This window comes from Neopsephotus bourkii, unplaced genomic scaffold (assembly GCF_033783945.1).
Source record: "Neopsephotus bourkii isolate Nb327-2 ecotype Australia unplaced genomic scaffold, CSIRO-AGI_Nbou_v1 NB_977, whole genome shotgun sequence".
Lineage (NCBI taxonomy): Eukaryota > Metazoa > Chordata > Aves > Psittaciformes > Psittacidae > Neopsephotus > Neopsephotus bourkii.
The window spans coordinates 819,958-835,455 of NW_026901471.1; the positions used below are offsets into that span (position 1 = coordinate 819,958).

At 37.7% G+C, this 15,498-nt stretch overlaps 1 protein-coding gene across 4 annotated transcripts in view; it reads right to left on the reverse strand.

Moving 5' to 3' along the window:
• The window catches only part of TBCK (TBC1 domain containing kinase), a 98,758-nt gene that overhangs the window by 5,781 nt on the left and 77,479 nt on the right, over positions 1–15,498 (reverse strand). For 3 of the 4 annotated variants that reach the window (XM_061359439.1, XM_061359438.1, XM_061359440.1), the window contains 2 exons: positions 9,981–10,156; positions 5,710–5,869 (listed from right to left, as the gene is read on the reverse strand). The exons of the other annotated variant lie outside the window; for it this stretch is intronic. In XM_061359439.1, the coding sequence (XP_061215423.1) occupies positions 5,710–5,869; positions 9,981–10,156 (336 nt within the window). The remainder of the gene's footprint in view (positions 1–5,709; positions 5,870–9,980; positions 10,157–15,498) is intronic. 4 annotated transcript variants of the gene reach the window in all.

Genomic DNA, 15,498 nt, shown 5'->3' on the forward strand with positions numbered 1-15,498 from the left:
TTACATTTGAAAGCAGTCAGCTAAGACTCTTTCATGCAGATACAAGAACTCAGGCTTTTAAAGACAGACAAGATCCCAGCAAATCCATATCAAAATTTGGGCAAATATTAAACATTTTACCCTGTATTGATGTTGCTGTCAATACAAACAGCATAACTTGACTGCTTCTTTAAGTATCATCAAGAACCTTCATAATCTGCACACTGAAGCATTTATCAAAATGTTTCTACTACCCTGTTCCAAGCAGTGAAATCACAGCTTTCAAGTATGTCAAATGTATTACACCAGGCATATCACATTTTTAGGCTGTCTACAGCAAACAGGCTAATAACACAACAGCTTGAGTGGCATCGTTCCCAGCACCCTTCAGGCTAGCCATCAGGGTTGCTATGTACACATTATTCACCTTCAGACATTCTTGTGACAGGCTGTAATTAAAGGGCAAGTTGGGAGGGAAGGAGGAGTATCATACTGTACTGGAATACCAAAAACAGACTGCTGCGACAAATGTTACCAGGGTATAAATGTCAATATCATATTCTGAAAGAGTCAGAAGAAAAAGAGATACTTTAAAAGCTGGAAGAGAAATATCAACCCAACAATAAAAAGGACATGGAACTGTTGGAGCAAGTCCAGAGGAGGGCCATGAGGATGATCAGGGGGCTGGAGCACCTCCCATATGAAGACAGGCTGAGAAAGTTGGTGCTGTTCAGCCTGGAGAAGAGAAGGCTGTGTGGAGACCTCATAGCAGCCTTCCAGTATCTGAAGGGGGCCTATAGGGATGCTGGGGAGGGACTCTTCATTAGGGACTGTAGTGACAGGACAAGGGGTAATGGGTTCAAACTTAAACAGAGGAAGTTTAGATTGGATATAAGGAGGAAATTCTTTCCTGTTAGGGTGGTGAGGCACTGGAATGGGTTGCCCAGGGAGGTTGTGAATGCTCCATCCCTGGCAGCGTTCAAGGCCAGGTTGGACGAGGCCTTTGGTGATATGGTACAGTGTAAGGTGTCCCTGCCCATGGCAGGGGGGTTGGAACTTGATGATCTCAAGGTCCTTTCCAACCCTAACTATTCTATGATTCTATGAAACATTAGGACAAAAGTCACTGGACTTCCCACACAATAGATACATTCCCTCCTGAAGCAGTTGGTCAATCCCCTTCAAAAGCTGATTCAGATACAGTTTAGGGAACACTCCAGAGCTGAAAAACAGCTTCAGAAAGTGATAATTCTATGTTACAATGCAGTATCCCTGAGTGATAAGGATACAACCTAAACCATGCAAGCTCATACAAGGATAAGGGTGCTCTTTCAGAAGTGCAGCCCACGAAGACAGTATAACCCAAGGCTGACATGCCTGAATGAAACTCTGGACCCTGACAGCACCACTCCAGGATTCAGGATTCATTACCTCTCATCTTTCCTGTCCCTATGATTGGGAAGAGCTGAGTTCCTGCTTGCCAGCATATCAGAAGTCAGATATTTTTGGTAGGTAAAGTGGAGGGCTCTGCAATCGTTCATCTTGGGAACATCCAAACCCTGTGAAATAAGGCACCCAGATGTGCCAAACAATGTCTACAACTAAAATTTACGGTAACTGTAGCCATTGGTCTCAATAAAAATTAAGAGACGGAACCTATTTGGAGGTTTAGAAGTAGCCTACTTTCTTTGGCACCTACTTCAGAAGAGGAAAAGGAACACTCAGATTCTGCTCCTGTGACTCCATCTTCAATTTCCCCCTTTCCTCTTTCATACCTAGCTGGATGGCAGAATATTTAGGTCACTCTGCTGTACCTTAGGTATTCAGAGCAAACTAATCCAAGCCACTGATGGACAGAATTTCAAAAGCAGATCACTACCCCTGGCTGGCAGCCCAAGTACCTTTCTCAGGATGTGTGAAGGGCAACATACTGGCAACAGCAGCTGGGCTACTTTCTGTTGATGAAGGAAAACATGCATTCACTATGCATATTACAATAATACAAACTTTACAGTATAAAATAATGAAGACTTAACCATGTTTGGGGTAGGGTTACAATCAGCAGGATTGTTGCTGATTAAGTCTTTCAGTCTTAGTTAATCTCTTCGTCTTTAAAGGCAACAGAGAGGCACCTGATGATTCCAGTAGTCTCTGAGTGCAGAAGGGAGGGTGATGCCTTAATAAAGCAAACATGAAAAAAGCCATTCTGGGAATCATAAGGAACCCCTCCATCCCCGCAAAGAGAAAGTACCTTCAGTTTTCATTCACCTTGTTCAATCACTTTTCCGCAGAGAATACTTACAAGGAAATGTAGAATCTAAAAGATGTATAGTGGAAACATCTCAAGAAATTTATCACCTAATTTCTATTTACTTTCACTCCAGAGATTTCACTGGACCCTTCTAACTAAATGTATCTGTCTTTAGAAGCATGAATGCACCTGCCCTCTAGTATTCTATGCAACACCTAATCTTCAGATCGCCCTATAAAGTTTAATGGGTATCCATTTGTGGTTTTAAGACAGGTTTGTAACAAGAAACCAACTTCAGCATGCAGGGACTTGCTTCTCTGGCAAGGCCTTTTTAATAATCTTGAGGAAGATGACAACAAAATCACACAAATTCAGTGGTAACTGGACACTTTAACCTATATGTCTCAGATTTCTTAGAATAAGAAATGCATTTTTTATAGTGTACTGAGAGAGAGAAAATGTTACTTTCATACAGAAATTACATTTTTTTTCAGGCTAGGAATATATTATACAGGAAGAATCTTGAACTTGACCCTCTCCCTCTTGCCTTGAAAAGGGTCAGAAAGATCTCCTGGAAAATCAGGAATGCTTGTCTTTGCTTTGGAGATAATTCATACATTTTATCTATTAGCTACTGTGATGCAATAAGAATGACTACTTTGCTTCAGTAACTTGTAGAAATTGTTTTGACAACATATTTATAGCAGCAAAACTTATCTAGACAAAAAATAATCAATGTAACAATCAGACATTATGGTTTAGAATTTACTTCCCTGCTATAAAGACACGTTTTTTAAGCATTTATCAAGCCACCAGGAAACACATATACATTAAACCTCCACATCACACAAGCAGAAGTGTGTTACTGTGAAAACTGAGTTGCTGAAGTATGATTTAGTAACAGGCAAGGTATTTTCTTGTTCTAATTTCAGTCAATACTGTGGTAACAGAGGCAAAAAGTTGGAAATGAAAACAGATAATAGCTTAGGACCTAGAGCTGATTAAAGGAGGGAAGATAAATTAATGTCACCCTTCAAAAAAAAAGACCAAAAAACCAATTCCCATCCTACATATGCATAACTACCATCTGCTTTTGTACTTGCTGTATCTCAGACTTTGAAAGTGACAAAAATCAGAAGACATGCTATTTGCCATACACCAAAAAAAAAAGGAAACTACAGTTCAGCACTCATTGACTATTTAAGTACCATTCTCCCAGCTGTAATGATCCCTTGCCTATACTGGAATTTACAAGGTACTTTTCTATCAATGGATGTGGGAAAAGGGGAATTAATTCACTTAAGAGATGCTACCACTTAAAAGTTAAAAAGCGAAACAGAATCTGGTTGATTAACTCCAGCATAATGCCTTTTATGTAGAGGTTTCCTGCTATTTTCAGAGACAAACAAGTATCTGCTCTGTTACCAAGTGCCCAGAATCCCTTAGGAGAAGAAAGGCTGCCATGAAGTGAGAACCAGCCCAATGGAAGTATTCTGCAGAGAAGCATGAGCCAAGCAGCACAACCCAATGTCCAGTGCAAGCTCCTCTTTACAATACCTTTATGCTGCTAATGGCACATTCAGTAAGGCTCTTCTACATCAGCCAATCTATTCTTTAGGGTGAGTAAATTAAATGGTTTAACAAGCATTCAACTAGAGCCAGAGCTATGCTTAAGTCTGTGGCACTCCTGGCTTCCTTTGCCTCCTGCTGGAACAGTGCTGTGATGAAGTTTTCAGGTTTCCCTCTCGTCTATCAAGTTCTAGACAGCATTTTATTTCCAATTTAAATGTTTCATCATCTGGCACTAAATAAAATACAAAAGATACAAACACAAAAGTGTGAAAAGGGGAAAAAGGCTTTTTCTACAGGTCTGCACAGTACACTCGACTTTAAATTTTTTTTGAATTTATTATTTATTTAATGATGCCAATTAGGCTACTGATATTAAGCGCAACTGAAAGATTCAACCTTCTATTTACAAATAGCCCCTAAAAAACTCAGTGCTTTTTCCACACTTATCCTCACCTCTCTCCTTCCTGCATATATTTAAACCAAACATCTTACAGTGCCAATCTCCATATGTTTAATGGAGTAAATACCAGTGAATGCTTCTGAAAAATTCTCCTTTATGGTGGAGGGTATAATTTGTGGCTCATTCCTTTTCAGCTGGAAATACATAATTGTTTAGAAAAAATACATTTTAAGCTGAACATCTTACATTTCTTTGTACAAAATTGTTTTGTTTCCAAGCACTCACATCTGCAATTTTTCATATGATTGGATTACCTAGTAAAATTCAAAAAGTATCAGCTATTGTTCTTGTCAAGTCTCAAGCTATACAGTTTTGGAATGGTTCAATTTGTGAATAGTGGCAAACAGTTCTGTGCAGTCATGCAGAGTAAGACTGAAACTGGCCTTAAAAAAAAATTCACAAAAGGAAGGCATTCTAAATTTTATCAATGCAGTCAAATGGAGGCTGGTTTTATATGTACTTTACGGACGTGATAGAGGTGGCGAGTCCCTACCAGTATTTAGGTTCCAGTATTTAATTAATTTCTGGTCAAACTGGTCAATCCAGTATTTTGTTGCTATTTAAAACTCTACACTCTTTAGTTAGACTTTCAAGAACTCTAAAGGCAAATCAAGAGGCAAAACAGCATTTCTCTTCTGTGGAAAAGATATAATATTGACAATCCCAGTTAAACTGGGTCAACATTGTCTCAGCTGCAGAAAGTGAGGGTTTAGAGGATAAGGCAGCACCCTTTCACATGACTTAAGTACCTGCACTTATTAAGCACACTGAAAGTTTTCTTTAGCTGCACTGCAAAGGAACGATTCAATTTTCATTTAAAAAACATTAAAAAAAAATCTAAGTTTGCATAAGAAGTGTCACTACATTACAGGAGAAAACTGTACCTTCTTAACTATGGTGTCATCCACAATCTGCACTGTAAAAGCCTCTGTCCTTTCTGTCCGTCACACACTTGTTTCAGATTGTTCCTTTGTTCTGTTTTGAACAGAATACTTGCAGTTTTACTTCGCTAATGGTCCTGGAAAACTACTTGGTAGCATGTGGGATATCTCTCATAGACACTCATTAGCGAATACCAAAGCACCTTCTTTTTCTTGTTCCTATTCCTCAGGAGGTTAGTGAATGGTTAGGATCCTACTGAGGTAAATTAGGATGTTTAGTGTTTTACAGTGTAATTGTTGAAAGCTGCATAACCCACCATCAAACATGTAAGGTGTCATTGAAATAATCTCTGTTTGGATCTTGGCATCTTATACACTTAAAGAGAAATATGTCTTGGTCTAGAAGCAGAAACGAACAACAACAGAAAAATCACTCCAAATGCTGTCATCATACCTAAAGTTACTAATTAGAATTACTCAGACTCAGCATTTATTTACTACTGTCTGCACTCATGCCATTGATGTATTTTTAAGTATAAACATACACGTTATAGTAATATACTTACAGCAGCTGTGTTCTTCACTGCATTTCCTACAATCACCACAACTCTTCCTTTAAAGCTCTGGAGTGTGGCAGTTGCTGGACACTGGACAAGATCGCCTTCTGCAGTAAATGCTGATGCAAATGGGACATTGATGCTGCCTGAAATGTGGCCACGGTTAAAGCTTAGGAAGATCAGTTAAGGACATCTTAAAGGCAGAGAAATCTGTGGTACATGCAAAGCTGTAGAAGGAACCTAGTCTTCATTCTGGCTGTCATGATACAACAGTGCTGGTCTTTTATGCTGGTATATTTTGACTAACCTCCTTGATTATTTACTCTTGCGCAGAAAACAACTTCTGACAATACCTATTAAAAAAAGGATGGAATGAAGAGTTGTTTTTCCATGAAGGACATCGCACAGCACTACAGAAACTGATCTGCTAAATGAAACACTTTGTGCTACAGAGCCACTATCCACAGTATACATATTTTCGCGGATTTTACTTCAAATCAGCTCTAGTCTGATAACAGGAGCCAATTACCAACAAGCAGCAGGAGCACCTCTTCCAGAGATGCTTTATGCAAAAAGAAAGTACTTGAAATGAGAACCAAAACTAAATGGAGATTATTGGAAAATTTCCTTAAGACTTCTGACAAGCCCCATGAGTCCCCTGCAATTTTGATCCAAACTGAAATTCTAATGCACATGCACTCAGATTCCCAGACAATGAGCATCATATATATCATTTGCAGTCCCAGTAACAGAAACAACATGCAAGTGCAAGCAACATTAAGATATAGCCAGTTGTGCTTCACTCTCAAAGGATGATCATTCAATGAGGTTTTATGATCAAATACTGAATGTGAAAGTCTCTTCCATAAAATCAAGCTGGACCACTACTACATTACTTTTTATGAATTTGAAAATGCACAATGACCTTGACAAACCTCTGACTTACTTTCCTGGACACAAGCCTGGGAACACTCCCTTTCTCCAACAATTTGAAAGAACAGCTTTGACAAGATGGGAAACAGAAAAGTTCTGCAAAAATATTCACAATATCAAATATCTAATTAGTCACTCTTTATAACTGTACTTGCAGAAAGCTAGTTCAGTTTATAATTAAATTCCAGAATAATTTTTAATAAAGAAGGTGCCTTAAATGGAGATAAAACTGAATTGACTTAGATTAATATTAGCATGCATTGCTTGTGATTTCTGTAACACTTTCAGGTTTATGATTATCGTTACAGTTTGGGATAAACACAGCTATATAAGAACATTTGAAAGAACAAAAGATCATCACGTACCATTCATTAGTGTTGACTGTTTCTATTTTGAAGGGGAAAATTATGACATCTGCTTTTCCAATCTGTGCCAACCCCCTTTCCTCAATCCCATTTATAACCACACTACTCTCGTTGCTACTGACCACAGTAAAAGTTCTGAAACAATCATCAGTTAGACAGAAAATTACTTTGGACAGATTTAGTTGCTCACACTTACATTCAACTATGCTTAACTGCTCAGAGAAACTTGACCTAATCTGTTAAAATATAAATACATTCGATATCAACATTAGTACCAAGCTAGATAGATCCAATTTTTTTTTTTTTGTCATTCACACGCCCCCTAACCTTATGTGAGCATTTAAAGCATTCCAGTACTAAGACAACAAAAAGGACAAGATTTTATGCTACAGACTGAGAGACTGTAATAATGCAGTTACCATTTTTGTATCAGGAATGGAAAGCTGCCAGTATTTCTGCTAACATGCTTAAAGAAATGAATCTTAGATGAATTGCTGGCCAACACAGGCACTGCTTTGAGTTTATTACCTTTTCATTAGAAGGTCTTCTGATACAAAGCTGTCTACTAGGGAAAAAGGGCCAATAGCTCTTGGTCTTGGAATGTGAGCTTTATTACAAAACAATGCCTTAGCTTTCAAGTGCATCCTAGTATGAAAAATGAAACATGTTTGATACTTATTGAAAGTCCTCTCATGCTTTTTTGAAATCACACTGAAAACAAAGTGAGGGTGAAGTTTAGCACGACAGGCGTAGACAATGAAGATGAGTAACACTAAAACATACGAAATGACCATATTTTTGAAACACCTCACAGTGGTCTGTCACATGAAAGACAGCCTCATAAAACCCCTCACATCATAGCAGTCAAATGATTTCAAAATAATTGAAATTTTGAATCTACTCTGCTAGAATAGAATAAGATTAGTGCAACAGTAGAGTAAAACCTACTACCAAGCTATTAGGAAGGCTACAGAAACATCTAAAGAAACACCTTGACTTTGACCCTGATTATAATATAAATAAATCTATTACTATACACAGATACACTGAAAGTTGACTTTCAGTGCAACAACTGTAGTCCAGGCATTTTATATTACTTGCTCTCCTTCTGCATTCCCCTTGATGATTTCTAGGAAGTAGCTTAAATAATTAATAACAGAATGATCCATGTAGAAATAGAAGCATTATTTAACCTGGTTTTATCAACACTTTCTATGCAGTAACAATAAGCTTTTACAGTTTTTAATTCCAGGGAATTATCTCTTAAACTGAATCTGAAAAGTATTCTCTCTTGATGAGGAAATTATCCTTCATAAAATCGCCTGCATGTTTACTGTTTTCTGAGTAAAGAAGACCATGTTTTCAACAATCTAGATCCAGAAGTAAAGAAGCTGCTGAAATCCAGACAATAAAGAGTCAAACTACCCAGACACATGTATCTCTGCTTAACTGGAGTACTTAACTGATGCATGAAATTAATGCATGCAAGGAAAACTACTTTTTGTGTTCCTTTGACCATTCTGTCTTAACTACACAGAGGATCACATTACAGATTGAAGTTTGGCATACAATAAAATTGTAATTCCTAAAAATAAACAGTTTTAATTTGGAATAGTCCAGTTATACTATTCCATTTACTACGTAAATAGTAAATTTACCTCTACATAGTAAAAATAAGATTTTTTTTTCTACTTCACCTGACTTTGTCACAAATATTGCTAAAAATTTAATAGAGAAAAATGTTAGTAGTGGTGTTTTTCTACATATACAATTACCTCTAAAGTGGTATTTTAACAAGCTAGATGAAAAAGTTGAAAGTTGAAACATTGTTTATTTACTTTTTTACTACACATTTTAGCCCAAATATTGGCACCAATCCATTCATTTCACTGTCTTGAATTTTCAAGGCCAGGTTGGACGAGGCCTTGGGTGATATGGTTTAGAGCGAGGTGTCCCTGCCCATGGCAGGGGGGTTGGAACTAGATGATCTTAAGGTCCTTTCCAAGCCTAACTATTCTATGATTCTATGAATTTACACTTTTCTGGTAAGCATGCAGTATGTTAGCGCATTTGTTAGACACTGGAAGATCTTTTCTGATCATAAAGGTTTGGGTGCTGGTTGAATCTCTCTTACTGGAGATCTCTAAGAACAAGCCAGATGTATGTAAGAGAAATGATCTTCCTTTCTGAAAGTAAAAGGTGGACCAAATCTCATGATTCTTTCACTATTTTTCCGCTGAGTACTGTTTGCCCATTAAGCTAAAAACATTAATTCTTAATGGGCAAATGTAGATATGTATGTAAGTTGTTTTTAAGCTTGTGACACAGCAAGCTAAGAGTACACCTACCGCAACACCAAATTCTACATCACCTTTGCTATTGTGAAAGGAGGAGCAATACTTAAAAAAAAAAAAAACACAAACCAAAACCAAGCCAAGTATATTCCCAAACACTCGGCATAATGTTAACAGTTATCTCTAATGAAACCTTATCATTACCCCCACTTTTAGATGGATGTTGATGAAGAAGGTAACTAGAAGATATGTTAGGCAGCCATATGGCTGCATTTCCTGACAGTACCAAGAAGTCATTCATTGGAATTGATTTTCCACTGAGGGACTGGCAAAGCACATGATCTATTAACTCATCTTTATCTCCCCTCTACTTAATTGGAAAGCCTCACACCCTTCCAAAATACTAAACAAGGAAGGTCTACTGATAACACTTGTCATAAAAAAACGCTATTGGTACAAAGTGGTTTAACTAGACCCACAGCTTAAAATGGGAAGGCAAAAATATATTTGTCCTCTTCTCTGCAAACTGAGTCTGTCCATAACAAAGTCTGCCATCCGTCCTTGCACTGTACCTCTACCACATCCCTTCCATTATTTACCATTCTAACATTTCACTGCCTGCAGACAATGAGAAAATAATTAACACAAGCATGATTTGGCAAGGCTGGCACTCAGATTTGAAGGATACTCTTCACTGTTACGGATGTCCACAACCAGCAACTTTGGCTTGCTAGACTTCGTCTTCTTTACAGGTGTTTTGGAATGATTAGGTCCTGTCAACTCACACAGATCAATCAGATCTTCTGCTGAAATTCGTGGTGACACCTCTGCCTTCAGGTCATCCAACTTGATGGAATCCCTAGACTTTAAAAGAAGAAAATTAATCTTAAAAAGTGACAGAATACATGGTTTTCTTTGAAACTTCTATTTATTTGACAACCTCAAAGTGTAACAACCCAGTTAGACAGAAACAGATCTTTTCCTTATAACTCTGAAATAGTTTGTGTTAAAACCATCAGGACAGAAAAGCTCCAGAGCAGTGCCAAATGCCCATCTGCCAATTATTCTGTTGAAGTTGTTAAAAACTAAAATGGCTCAACAATCTGTGCAAACTATTTCAGTTTGTGATTTGTTAATGAATTATTCACTGTGGCCGAGGGGGTCACAAAACACACAAGAAGTTTCTCAGCATCAGAAGGTACATAAATTGGCTAGAACGTACACTCTGAAAGAAGAAGCTGAAAGGCCTCATCCTTGGAGTGGGGAAAAAAGGGTAGCAATTGTAGACTTTGCACAAAAGCTGCAGGGATACCTCTGTAAGATACAGAGCTATCTAAATACCAGGTATCACCCCAGCCAAAGACAAGGCACAAATCAGGACACTAGAAGTGTAAGAAGAAACAATCCTCTACTATAACCCAGGAAATTTGTTCCTTAGTTTTGGGGGATGAGGAAATTGGGGGACAGAACTGTTTTTCATAAGAGAGCCTTCACTGTGAATTATTTCAGAACTATTTCTAAGTGCTAGCATTTCTTCACTTTACATTCTTAAAAGATCATGCATATCTAAATGAAATAAAAAACCCAAAACTCTAACCCTCCTTATTTTTGTGAATAACAATGCAGAAATCCTGTGTTTTCATTAATTACCAACACATATAAATCTCTGAACTGCAGAAGAAAATAATGAAATATGGTCACCCAAAATTACTCACAAAATCTGTAACTGTACTTCAGGGAATATATTAGCCTACCTTTTCCATTGTATGTGACAGTATCCAAAACAGAACTTACAAATTGCTAGAGTCTCAGTACATAATTTCCTCCCAAATTCAGAATACCAGAGGTCACAATACTTTATAATCAGAAAAATGCTTCCTTTTCTGGACAATGTGTTCTCCTGTGGGGAAGGACTTGGGGGTGCTGGTTGATGAGAAACTTAACATGAGCCAGCTGCAGTGTGCGCTTGCAGCCCAGAAAGCCAACTGTATCCTGGGCTGCAACAAAAGGAGCGTGACCAGCAGGTTGAAGGAGGTGATCCTGCCCCTCTACTCTGCTCTCATGAGAACTCACTTGGAGTACTGTGTGCAGTTCTCAACATAAAAAGGACATGGCAACTGTTGGTCCAGAGGAGGGCCACGAGGATGACCAGGGGGCTGGAGCACCTCCCATATGAAGATAGGCTGAGAAAGTTGGTGCCAAAATCAAACTCTTCTCACAAACTTCAGACTTGCCAAAAAAATTCAGCAGTTGATGTCTAGGGGATTCACAGCAGACACAAGCTTGCAGTATCCAAGAAAGGTATCAATGTAGAAAGAGTAGTGATGACACAAATACACATTTAGCTGAGACAGCTTAATTTGCCTGATGACTAAAACTGGCAGATGTCACTACACCCTCCTCAAGTGACCCTTCTTCCTCAGGAGAACATTAGTGGAGCAACACTGAGGTGTGAAGGGAAGTAAGTCCACTGCGAAGAGTTTAATCCTTAAAGTAGGGTCAGATTACAGGTAACAATAAACCTGGTAGCAAAGTCAGGCACTATAAATGTGGACCATGCCAGTGAAGCTGGCTGAGATGACCCAAATTAAGGCTTACAGAGAAATATTTACATTATGATGGAGACCAATTACACAACCACTTCCTACTTTTATTTACGTAATTCTTGTCTAATTCAGCAGACGGGATGAATGCCTCAGGAAAAAATAAAAGTTTAAGAGGCAAGCATGAAGTCTACAGCAGAAAACAAACTAGTCAAATTTTTCCTATGCTCCTCATCTCAAAGTATAACGCCACAAGAAGTGCTCCACAGGTAAACATTATCTGTCCTGTGAATAGGTTTCAATAACCAGGACATTTTTTTTACTTTAACTGGGTTGAAAATAAGGAGAAACACATTCAACCGTGAATTTTACGATCATCTTTGCTTTGACCTAGTACGTCCAGATCTGCTTCAGCGGCATATTTAACGATACAATATCTTTATGTAGGCTTTGAAAAAGCTGCAGCTGAAAGCTCCTCAACAGACTTGTGGGAAATAGAATTGCTGAATTTTCTTTTTTTTAGCAACTGTTTTATCAGATGAATTTATTTCCTTCAAATGCACAGTGAAATATATGCATGCATTTATAAGATCATCTTTCCTAATTATATTTTAAAAACTGACTTTATCTGCTGTATCTGATAACCACTGTATTTCATGTCAGGCATGTCCTCACAGGAATTTTCTAATGAACTGTCACTCAGCACAAGCTAAACACAGCTAACAATAAACTGTCAATTCTTCTACCCAGTCCACCTCATACTTCTCCTCTTCATACCACCATTCTGCTATGGATACCTGCAGTTTGGAACTGGACTAAAGTTCAGACAGTGCTTGAGGCTGTCATGGCCCCATAACACCTAAACCTTGCAGATTCTCCTGAACCTTTAACACCCTTCCTACTGCCCTCCACAACAGTGTTCCAGCTGTTGTCTGCCACTTCTGTGACTACTCTGTCCCTCAGCCTGGCCAGCTAAGAAGAGATGCACAAAATGCAGGCTGACATGTTAAACAGGAGGCTTAGTATTTGTCCTGACTGCTGGTTTCAATTCCTTGTGTAGGCTTCAATATGTCATTGCAGCCATCAGTTTCCAGCTGTGAAGAACCAAAAGGAACAGCAGGTGAGGGAACGGTGAGGACCCACTTCAGACCAAGTCGTTTAAGGCTCTTAGAAAAGTTTAGGGCACTGGTAGTCTCTTAGTTATTATTTACAAATATCCAACAGATTGTGAACAGGCAGTAGTATACAACTGAGATTTTGATTCCAGCTAAATTAAGATGCAGGTAGTTAATTCTCAGGACACCTGCTTACATCTAGTTGAATCTGCAATTTTTTGTTTAAAAAAAATGAAGGGAGGGTGTAAGGATTATTCCACAAACCAAAATGTCCACGCTAGTAATACTTATTAGTCTATTTGGGCTACAAATAGGACAATTTAAAAAGAAAAATTAAAATAGCCAGCATAACCACTGGGAAAAGTTTAAGTTCAGGCAGCATATCACATACAAGATGCTTGTTCCTTCCTTTTGTTCATCCTTCTCCTGTGATCTATTTACTCTTTTCCAAGGCAGACATGGTACATAATTTCTAAGAAACCACTCCTCACTCCTTAAAAAAGGCAAAAGCTCTACTTTAATCACAGTTCCAGAAGGTAGTTACACAGTTGTGATTTTATCGTATCAAAGCATGAATCTTGCTTTAGACTAATCAGCTATAAGAAGTTGTTCATCAGGGAAGATTGCCTGATCAGCAGGCTGGTAATAGGAAAAAGAGTACTTAAGCTGAAGTGTGAGTTCTGCTTGCCTCCCAGAAGTTTCTCTGACAACACCCTAAATTGTTTACTTTCAAAGTACTTACTGTTCTCACCCCATTAATTTTCAAATAGGCCTGGGAATTGCTAAACCACATGCATTTACTGCTCTTAATAAGAAGTAACAGGCATTAGGAATTTATTATTTTTTCTTTTTTTAATATTAGGAATTAAAGCTGCCTAAGAATTCTCCAATTATAAGTCAAGCTTCAGAAAGATTAAAGCACTCCAAAACATTAGGCTGGCACAATCATAGCTACTATCTCTTTTTCCATTAGCCTGTAATCTCTTATAAGCATTTCATTCTGGCTATTAAATAAAGATATACATTATTTATTTATTTATTTAGAAAATAAGGAAGTATCTTTAGTTCTGCTGAACCTGAATTTAACAGTCCCATCTGATAAAACAGAGAGGATATAAAGGAACTTTTTACCCATGGAAAAGATAGCTTTATCTGAGTAGAAGCAGGGTTTTCCCCCTTTTGTCTTTGAAGTTGGTGAAACTTACTGCAGCAAATTTAATACAGAAGGAACTTCAGCATGAAGCTCAGTATAATCAAAATCTGGTGTTCAAGTAAAACCACCTAGTCAAAGTATCAAAGTCCTTCATAAAAAAAAAAGCTTCATGGAAGATGTCATTCCAGATAGCTGGAATATCATGTTTTGTTTCTGAAACCAATGTATGCATGTATATCTAGAAATAAGATGACAAAATATTTTAAAACCATCTTAGAAAATAGTGGGTTTTGAAGACTTCAGTAAACAGAGACAAAGGCAGATTCACACAGCAACCAAACAGATGCAACTCCAAATCAAAAGTCACACTAGTCTGTAGCAAAGACATTTCTGTTTGTGCTTTGTTTTACTTTAAATAACCATTATGGAAGGAAGAGAATGTATTTTTTACAGCGAATTTCACCTGAATAATACTCAATCCCATGGTGCCATCACATAAGCTCTGAGATAAAAAAAAAAATGTATATAGTAGCACTATTTTATACCAACTAAAACGTAACTTCTTTTCAGAAGAAAACAACTAGTAGAAAAGGAGAGAATAAGCAAGAACACGTCACTTCAGGACAAATTTATAAGCAAAGCCACTGCTATCACGTTCTTATCCAAAAAAGAATTTTCAAGACCTGCAAAGTCAGTTTACAGGAAGCATCTAAGAACAAAACCAATTAAATAAGAACACTGGATTTTAGCCACATCATCCAAAAGTATTTTATAACTGAAACCAATCATTACCAGCATGTTTGCACTTAGTATTTTCCATGCAAATGTTTTTGTCTGTATCCTTCGTAATTAAGTAGATGAAGGCAGTACTTAGTTCCCTAAGACCACTGTCCTTTGCATGTTTATCTTTGGTGGGGTGTTTTTGTTTTTAAACGAATAGAATGACTACATCAAATTCTGATGGCCCAGTAAATACTTAAGTCCTGTACCAACTGAGAAAGATTAATGCTTAAATCCACTGTTACTGACAGAACAAAACCTAAACAGGCAGGTATTCTAATGATCATAAATAAATAAAAAGGAATACAAGTTTTGATACATTCCCTAATTCCTCCCCCTCCACCCCGACCATTTTTTGATGACCATTATTAACAAATGGTATACAAAAAGTTTTCAATGTTTTGATGTTGAATCAGAATTACCTATTAAAATGAAACAACCAAAAGTGCAGACTTTAGGAACTGTTCTTGAAAATTTTCTAAACACTATAAAGCCACTGTTCTCAATACAACCTCTCTAGCAAACTCACACTTCACGTTCAGTCCTTTCTTGCCATCGTATTGCTACCCTCCTTGCCTCCCTCTACTTCGTATTTCTAAACTTTGCTCCATTTCA